We start from the raw sequence: 10,000 nt of genomic DNA on the forward strand, positions 1-10,000 counted from the left end.
GAGACACAAAATTGCCCTCTCATCGCGCTCCCATTAGATCAGTATTAGAGATATTGAAATGAAAATCTGAGCTTTAGAGGAGGCAAAAAAAGGTGTGATGTGGCCAGATCACTAGAGTAGACTAGACCAGGAGAGAAAATTATAGTCTAAAATGGGAGAACTGTCTGCTGGTGTTTGCCTGAGAAGAGAGAGAGAGAGAGAGAGAAAACCCTCAGCACAGATAGAGCTTTTTTCTAGTCAATTTCATATATGAACACAACTGTCATCAAGATGTCTTCTTTTCATTTCTTTTCTTCTCTTTTCTTTTTCGTCGCCTTCGCCCCTGTTGGAAAGCCGCTGTAACCTTCCCTGTTAGGGAGCCGGGACAATAACAATTAGGGGCCACGCGGCAGGGCTGCGGGGGTCTAAGGCGACGCCACACAGCAGAAGAATATGAATATTGAAGAGGAAATTGTTTGCCCTATCCACTGACTCCGCGCTCTCATTAAATTGCAAATGTGCCGCCGCCTTCCATCAGCGTATGTAAACCAACTCACTAACAAGGATTAGAATAACCTGTTCCTCTACTCTGGGCTCCTATTGGTATGACCCCCGTGATATTGAGCTGGGGTATGGAGAGGGTGTTGTGCTTACGTCTTAGCGCTTTATGTTACTCTTTCATTTCGCTTCATTTTCTCGTTCTTTCTTTTGTTATTTCTTTCTTTCTTTCTTTTTTTTTCTTTTTGTCTTCTTCTTCTTCTTCTTCTTTTTCTTCTTCTTCTTCTTCTTCTTCTTCTTCTTCTTCTTCTTCTTCTTCTTCTTCTTCTTCTTCTTCTTCTTCTTCTTCTTCTTCTTCTTCTTCTGCTTCTTCTTCTTTGCCCTCTTATTCTTCTTTATCATCTTCTTCTGGGTGGGGGGAGGGAATGGGGTCCCTGAATTTGGTCCTCATTACATTGTATGTATACGATGGAGGGCCCTTTCAGATGACTTTAGCCCAGGCCCAGTCAAAGCTGTCAGCGGATCTGTTAGTAGCAATAATGTTAGTATTAGACATAAACAGGTAATTTGAATGCTTCTGGGTCTTCACCTTTTTCCCCTTGGTGCTCATCAGTGGAAGGGCTCACAAACTTGGTCCAGAACATGTAGGCTTTGTAGCAAAAGAAAAATTAAAAATTATAACCTTGAGTACTTCAGAATTTGTCTACCTGGGACAATGTTAGTGTTAGTATTAGTATTAAAAGTATTAGAGGTCATATATATATATAGTGCCCTACCATCCCTGGCGGTTACGACGCTGGGCGATGAGCCATCACATTGATGTGCAAAGTGCAGTACGTCCTCCTAATCACACACCACTTATAACTGTAAATCATTACTTCGGTAATGACATTATAATCGCATACTATAATCGCATCCTACAATCATACAATAGCTCCGTAACGACAAAAGGGGAAATTATCGGAACCCACGGTAGGACTTAATTTTAATAAAATTATCACGTCAAGAGATTTTCATTTAAAAAGAAGTCTTAACATTGTGAATGCTGAGGTATTTCACGTTTCCACTTTCAAACCCATGATGCTCAGAGGCAAATTGTGAAGGTGGAACAATAGGGCTTTCACGGCTGGCCCCTGTAATGCCCTGCTTACCCGCCTGTGATGAGTTCAGAGCCCCCGTCATCAAGCAGAAAGGTCTGTCAAAAGCTCTGTCTTGCCATCTGTCGCAGGTTTCCCCCGTCTTACCAGTCTAAACACATCGCACTTGTTTACTTCTCGTGCTGTCCTGTCCATCACATCTACATAGATCTAAACTCATTGTCGTATCTGCATGTACAGTATTCTTGTGTATTTATCTGTGTTTTATTATAATATATATAGTGTTACTTATTTGCAATTTTAAGTGATCTTTGAGTATGTGGAGAGTGCCGTATGTAAGCAATGTATTATACTTATTTTATTGCCATTCATGTTTGCCTGCGGTGGTAACATTTCAGTTTATGACCTTTCGAAGGCATGGGGAGTCAGCCATTGATCACTGCTGACATATTTAGAGCCTGTTCCTTTAACTGGAACGCTCCTGTGAACTTTATGTAGTTATTCCTCCTCCTTCCCACGTTTTTTCATTTTTTTCATTTTACTTTTCATAAAACTTTTTCTTTTCACCTTGTTGCATAACATTTCAGCCTGTGTTTGTGAATTGTTGTCATCTAGCTTAGGATGGGGTAAAAAAACCAAAAAAAAAACGAGCTGTTGATTTGTATCCAGAAATGCATGCGTATTGAGGCTTTACCTCGTCCTGAAAAAAAGATAATAGAATGCTGGGAGAGGGTTGTTTCAGGCCTCAGGTTGTTTTCGTTGCCATGGTTATCTTTCTCTCCCATTATTTACTCTGACCAACAGCCCGGTTCCTCACTCACACAGTGTGTGTGTGTGTGTGTGTGTGTGTGTGTGTGTGTGTGTGTGTGTGTGTGTGTGTGTGTGTGTGTGTGTCTCTGTGTGTGTGTGTGTCTCTGTGTGTGTGTGTGTGTTTGTGTGTCTGTGTGTGTGTGTGTGTGTGTGTGTGTGTATGTGTTGTCGAAACAATATAGGACGATGTAAATTGTATTATTATGCTCTGTAATTTGCCAGTTATTTTTAAAAATTGCTTGTTTTTCCAATTATTGAAATTATATCATATTGGTCATATCGTTTCTCAATGCCAGACAGTATATACTTTTTTGTTTCAGATTAGCAGTCTCGAAAAATATATGGGTTTAACTTTCACTTAATGCACTGTCAAATGAACTGTAATTGCACAAACCTCAAAATAGACCAAATACTCTCTCTCTCTCTCTCTCTCTCTCTCTCTCTCTCTCTCTCTCTCTCTCTCTCTCTCTCTCTCTCTCTCTCTCTCTCTCTCTCTCTCTCTCTCTCTCTCTCTCTCTCCTCTCTCTCTCTCTCTCTCTCACACACACACACACACACACACACACACACACACACACACACACACACACACACACACACACACACACACACACACACACACACACACACACACACACTCGCACTCGCACTCACACTCACAAAGTACAGTATGTACATTTAATCGATCAAAAATGAATGGGGATATGTTTTGATGTCTTTGATGTCTTTGTGTCTATTGTCTTTTTCAGAGTACAGACATCAGTCCAGCCAGTAGTCTGCATTCACTCACTAGCCCCTGCAGCGAGAAGTCACTTCCTTTCAAGGTAACCACCAACGTTTCACCAAAGTTCTATAAAGTAGTAGTAGAAGTACTCTTGCAGATGTTATTACAACAGCAGGAGTATTATATTATAGGCTTTCAACTGTGTAATATACCACTACTGTTGTAATTCTCCTTCTATTTCTACTTTCTATAGCTCTGCATTTCACACACATCCCCTTGTATGTGTTTGTTGTTGCCGATCTGCCAATGACATTGCCTTCATCTGTTGCTTGAGACTAGATGTTGTTGTTGCTGAAAAAAACTAAAAACCTCAAAGGAATTCCCCCAAATGTTATCCAACCAGCGCATAATCAGGTATGTCACTTTATAGTAGCTGTAGACCAGTTGAAGACAAGTTACTTGTGCTGGAAGGAAACAAGGACAGGGTTTTGTTCTTCTTTGTCCACTTCTGGTGTAAAGGAGCTGTGGACACCTTTTTTTCTTCCAAAAAAAAATAAATATATTTTAGGCTTGTAAATGACTGTTAAGCTGTCATGCTCAGGCCAGTGCTTGGCATGAATGACTACTGTCGGGCTGCTGTACAGCTCCCTCTCACTATCCAGGTCATCTCCCGACCGCAGACAACCTCTGTTTCAAAGGCCTAACACGAGTCTTTTATCCCCATTCCCAGTCAATTGCTCTTAGTAGTTTTTGTAGAAGCATGTTTGCCAGACTTGAGCCACCCAGGGGTCCCCCGTATAATTGTATCCCCGAAACGCGGAGCGTCGGGGATGTAATGGTTTTGTGTGCGCCGCCGCCGCCGCGTCCGCCGCCGCCGCGTCCGCCGCCGCCGCCGCGTAAGGTCTTTCGTGTTAACGCGATAACTTTTGAACGGATGTTTGGATTTGTCCCAGATTTGGTGTGTGAATGCTCTAGGGCAGGTACATGAACTGATTCGAGTTTGGAGGTCAACAATTTCAAGATGGCCGAATTCAAGATGGCCGAATTTTTGTTTGGCCCATTACTTCTGACCGGGTGGATGGATTTGTCCCAGATTTGGTGTGTGAATGCGCTAGGGTGGGTTCATGAACTGATTAGAGTTTGGAGGTTAACACTTTCAAGATGGCCGAATTCAAGATGGCCGAATTTTTGTTTGGTCCATAACTTCTGACCGGGTGGATGGATTTGTCCCAGATTTGGTGTGTGAATGTTCTAGGGTAGGTTCATGAACTGATTCGAGTTTGGAGGTCAACAATTTCAAGATGGCCGAATTCAAGATGGCCGAATTTTTGTTTGGCCCATTACTTCTGACCGGGTGGATGGATTTGTCCCAGATTTGGTGTGTGAATGCTCTAGGGTGGGTTCATGAACTGATTACAGTTTGGAGGTTAACACTTTCAAGATGGCCGAATTCAAGATGGCCGAATTTTTGTTTGGTCCATAACTTCTGACCGGGTGGATGGATTTGTCCCAGATTTGGTGTGTGAATGTTCTAGGGTAGGTTCATGAACTGATTCGAGTTTGGAGGTCAACAATTTCAAGATGGCCGAATTCAAGATGGCCGAATTTTTGTTTGGCCCATTACTTCTGACCGGGTGGATGGATTTGTCCCAGATTTGGTGTGTGAATGCTCTAGGGTGGGTTCATGAACTGATTACAGTTTGGAGGTTAACACTTTCAAGATGGCCGAATTCAAGATGGCCGAATCTTTGTTTGGTCCATAACTTCTGACCGGGTGGATGGATTTGTCCCAGATTTGGTGTGTGAATGTTCTAGGGTAGGTTCATGAACTGATTCGAGTTTGGAGGTCAACAATTTCAAGATGGCCGAATTCAAGATGGCCGAATTTTTGTTTGGCCCATTACTTCTGACCGGGTGGATGGATTTGTCCCAGATTTGGTGTGTGAATGCTGCAGGGTAGGTTCATGAACTGATTCGAGTTTGGAGGTCAACACTTTCAAAATGGTGGAATTTTTATTTGGCCCATAACTTCTGACTGGGTGGATTGATTTGCCCGGTAACTCCTTAATTTAATGGTTCACCATTTCAGTGAATCTACCATATCAGATAGGCCTACAGTGTAATAACCAGTGTAACAATATTTAATACCATGTAATACTAGTGTAATACCAGTGTAAAAATAGGCAATACCAGGTACAGTGTAATAACCAGTGTAACAATATGTAATACCATGTAATACTAGTGTAATACCAGTGTACAAATATGCAATACCATGTAATACCACTTACGCACAAATAGCCTACATGATATAAGTACAAAATTGGTACATGGTGTCACACTGGTATGACGTGGTATTAAATATTGTTACACTGGTTATTACACTGTACCTAATGTGGTATATCCACTGTAATAGTGAACCATTAAAACAGTGTTACCATTTGCCCCATTTTTTCCTTCATTTTCACAATAGTCATTTGGTTTTAAGCCTATGCACGTCATTGATCTATGTATAGATATTAAATATATTTATTTTATATTTTGTATTTATCATAACGTTCATGAAAAGGTGGACGGGAGTGGTAGGAATGATTGGGGACTGGAAGCGTCGCGTTTCGGGGATATACCTTAAGCAGTCGAAGGCGACTGCACAGGCAGTCTAGTTGTATCCTGTGCTTGAAGGACACGCGAGTTGCACTTTGATTTGCACTTTCAAGGAGGTCTTTGATGCTCGATGCGTTTTCCTGAAGAGAACGCAATGCTGCAGCCAAAGGTATAGATTGGAATGGTAGCAATGCGATATATATCTGGAGGCTGAGATGCTGTTTATCATTACCTCTCACAATTAACGTCTTCGCTCACTCATGAAAGACTTTGCACACCTCATGTTCAAGCCGAAACATGCACACAAAAGCACGCATGAACGCACGCACGCACGCACGCACGCACGCACGCACGCACACACACACACACACGCACACACACACACACACACACACAAACACACACACACACACACACACACACACACACACACACACACACACACACACACACACACACACACACACACACACACACAGAAGGTAGTACGCAGTACGGTTGTCAATGCTGCTGTCTTTTAGTGATCAGGTCATAATGGAGGCTCCTGCTATCCCTCCCAATCGCCAAAAGGTGTTACATTTTTAGGTTCCAACCCAGCACCAAAATGGCTCTGCAAAAAAGGTTTTTTTTTAGCACCTACGTACACGTTGCGCTCTCACGCTCTCATCAAGTGTTACTGTGCAGATATTTTTTTTTATAGTCACACCACACCACGCTTGTTCAGAGTTTAGCTCTGGAAAAAAGAGAGAGAGAGAGAGGAGAAAAAAAGTAAAAGAGATCGTGTGAAATCGCTGTGGAGTGCAGTAGAAAAATGAGGTCTGCCACCGTGTCCTGCTTACTGACCTACATGGAGAGGCAGAGGCAGCAGTGGCACGCAGGCAGGCACGCCGGGAGTAAGCCAGCGGTGTTAAGCTACATTCACACACGTCGCTACCAGTTACGCGCTTCTAGCTCACTCGCTTGCTCGCCACTCGCTTATGAAACGTTTGTCAACATTCCCGCGGGTTTAACTGTCGCTGGAACTCATAGACATTTTGTTGTTGCAAGTCGTGCGACAAGTCGTTGCGAGGCGTGCTTAGTCCCTTCAGAGAAATCTGAAAAAAAGAAAGTACCTTTGGTTCAAGGTACTTGTTTGTCCAAAGTTAGTTGGAAAAAAAAAAAACTTCACCAAGGCACTCTTTATTATAATGACATGTCCACTAAGGACTGTTTAAAATTGCCCACGCGTAGCGGCCATTGGGCCGTCTTCAGGGCATAGACATTCTATTGACTTACCTCGCTGAAAGAGTAAGTAGTAGCCATGTGTGTGAATGTAGCTTCAGGTAGGCAGAAAGGGGAGCATGGAGGAGCAGAGGCAGCACGGTGTCAGGCACAAGCAGGCATGGAGAAAGGCACAACGTTGGCAGAGGCAGTGGCACAGAGACAGCCAGAACACATACACATTCACACCCACACACACATACACAGATACCATGAAAAGCGACCTTGGGTGTTTTGAAAGGCACTATACAGTATAAAACGGAAGTATCACTATTTTATGATTATTATTAGAAGTGGTATGGAGGGAGGCAGGCAGGCAGAAGGGGAGTGGAGGGAGGGAGGCAGAGAGGGAAACATTGAGAAGGAGAGGCAGTGGCAGAGGCAGCACACACGCATGTACGCACAGTGGCCGCCCGGCGCGGAAGAAGGCAGCAGTGGCACATAGGCAGGCAAGTAGAGGAGCAGGGAGAGAGGTGGGCACGTACACAGGCATGGAGGAAGGCAGAGGCATGCAGGCAAGTAGGCAGAGGCAGAGGCAGGGAGAGAAGAAGACATGGAAATAGGCAGCCAGGGAAGCAGAGGCAGTGGATGGAGGGAGGCAGAGGCATGCAAGCAGGCAGGCAGAGAGGGAGGCTGGCAGGCAGGCAGGGAGAGAGGCAGGCAGTTGGGCACAGAGAAAGGCAGGCAGAGAGGGAGAGAGGTAGTGGCAAGGAGGAAGCAGGCAGGGAGAGAGGCAGCGGTCGCATAGAGGCAGGCAGGAGTGGCATTGGGCCAGGCATCGGTGACAAGCTGGGAGGCCTGCAGCCCAGCACCTATGCCACCTGTGGTTTCCCATCTCTCTCTCTCTCTCTCTCTCTCTCTCTCTCTCTCTCTCTCTCTCTCTCTCTCTCTCTCTCTCTCTAGGGGCTTTGGACAGTGGGGGGCAACCAGAGGCTGCTGTTCAGTTGGAGATAGTTAGCTTGGGGCCGTGTTGTTTCTGTTCAGGTTTTTTTTCTCCCTCCACATATGGTGTGTAATTATATGGCTTAAACTTGTAATCTGACCTGGTGAAAATGATACAATAAATGGGTGGTTAAAAGTCAAAAAATATCTCTCTCTCTCTCTCTCTCTCTCTCTCTCTCTCTCTCTCTCTCTCTCTCTCTCTCTCTCTCTCTCTCTCTCTCAGCCCCCCCCTCTCTCTCTCATTTCTCTCTTTCCTCCACATGCAGCATGAAGAATGGAAGCTCAGAATAGGAGCGTATGCATCTGACATTGTGTTGGATGACTGGAAAAGAGGTAGAGAGGAAGAGAGACAGGGAAGGAGGGAGAGCGATGTAGAGAGATAGTAAGAGAGAAAGAAAAAGGAAAGAGAGAGATGGGTAGAGAGGGAGGGAGAGAGATGTAGAGGGACAAATAGTGAGAAAGAGGGAGAGAGAAAGAGAGAGAAATGGAGATAGAGAGGGATAAAAAGGAGCAGTGGAGGAGGAGCGGGAGACTCGTCCCTGCTGTTCCAGAAAGTCGGTTCTTTTTAAAAATAAAGCCGGCCCCGTATCCACCTGAGAGGAAACCGTGTCACCACGCGTCCTACTTTGAACCGAAAAACTTCTGTTTAGCGAACGTTTGTTTGCCCCCAGGTGTTAGGTAATTGGTAACCACGAGGAGAAAAATAAATAAATAAATGTTTTAAAAAGAGGCAGACACTGCCTCCCTGGTGAAATTAGTGGTGCGGAAACCGAAGCGGGTGTGGGGAATGCTGGGCCTTATGGGCCGTGAGCTGCTCCTCTTCAGCAGAAGCCCTGTGGATTCCAGGGTTGCCAGATTGAGACGCTTTACCACCTAATTGGGCTGTGTAGGATGACCCTCTGCGGGCATATAAAAACATATAGGTCGTTTTTTCCCCCCTGTATATTCATAGCAGTAGAAATCAGTGGAATTAAGTTGGTGGGATTGGACGTCTCCAGGTGGTTTTTGAGCATTTATTGGACTGAAAATCATCCGTCACATCTGGCATCCCTGGTGGGGTCTCGGCGTCTTGGTGTGGGAGAGCCAGGTTTGCCCGTCCTAAGTGGCCCCATGGTGCTCAGGAGCACACAGGGGGGTGTTTTCACCGTCTCAGTCAAGAGAAAAAAGTTGTTTTCCCTGCCTCAACCGTCTAGCCAAAACAACCTGCCCTGGCTGTCTGCCTCTGGTGAAGAGTTTTTTTTTACAAGGTTTCCATCTGTCTATATCTACCTCTCTCTTCTCTTCTCTTCTCTTCTCTTCTCTTCTCTTCTCTTCTCTTCTCTTCTCTTCTCTTCTCTTCTCTCGCTCGCTTGCGCTCTCTCTCTCTCAATCTGTCTTCCCTTTCCCTTCTCTCTCTCTCTTTCTCTCTCTCTCTGCCCCCCCCCCTCTCTCTCTCTCTCTCTCTCTCTCTGGTGAATGCTTTTAAACAAGTTTCTTTTCAGCCCCAGCCTGCTACTTGCTTGCCCTGCCCTGAGATGTTGCTGGGAGTGCTAAGTGGAAACCCAAAGAGATCTCCTGCTGAGGCAAAAAAAAGTCAATAACCAACTGAGAGAGGTTTTTTTCTCTAATGTTTATTTAATACATCAACCGAGTATCATCAATCAAGAAGAGCCAAATCTACCAAGAGGGAAAATGTGTCCCAAAGTCTTTTGTCATGGAGGTGAATTGGGGTCCTTTGTTTGGTTGGGAGGAGGACTGGAGTGTGTGTCGGGGTTGCGTCAAATGGGAGTCGTTATTTGATTTTGTAATATTTTGTCTTCAGCCCTCCTCCACAAGACTCCTCGAGGCCCTCAAGGTTTTCTTTCCTTTCCCCAGTAGATGTCCCTCGATGCAGCCTTGGCACATTGTGATGCATGTAACATCTTCTGCAGCAATTTCCCCATCAAAGCGCTCTCTCTCCCGGTCTGAAGAAAGTGTACTGTACTGTACTTGGTGTTGAAAGCATTCCCCCTCGTCTGAAGAAAGCGCACTGTACTCTGTGTCGAATCTAGATCCTGTACGTCCTAGGGCCCTTTCCCCCCTCATTTCTTTCTTTCTTTTTCTTTTCGTC

At 44.8% G+C, this 10,000-nt stretch overlaps 1 protein-coding gene across 4 annotated transcripts in view; it reads left to right on the forward strand.

Moving 5' to 3' along the window:
- ccser1 (coiled-coil serine-rich protein 1) overlaps positions 1 to 10,000 on the forward strand; it is a 250,485-nt gene that overhangs the window by 96,646 nt on the left and 143,839 nt on the right. For all 4 annotated transcript variants that reach the window (XR_010034394.1, XM_063195671.1, XM_063195672.1 and 1 more), the window contains exon 11: positions 3,134 to 3,208. Coding sequence is in view for 3 of the 4 variants with exons in the window: in XM_063195671.1 (XP_063051741.1) it covers positions 3,134 to 3,208 (75 nt within the window). In the remaining variant the exon portion in view is untranslated. The remainder of the gene's footprint in view (positions 1 to 3,133; positions 3,209 to 10,000) is intronic.

This window comes from Engraulis encrasicolus, chromosome 3 (assembly GCF_034702125.1).
Source record: "Engraulis encrasicolus isolate BLACKSEA-1 chromosome 3, IST_EnEncr_1.0, whole genome shotgun sequence".
NCBI lineage: Eukaryota > Metazoa > Chordata > Actinopteri > Clupeiformes > Engraulidae > Engraulis > Engraulis encrasicolus.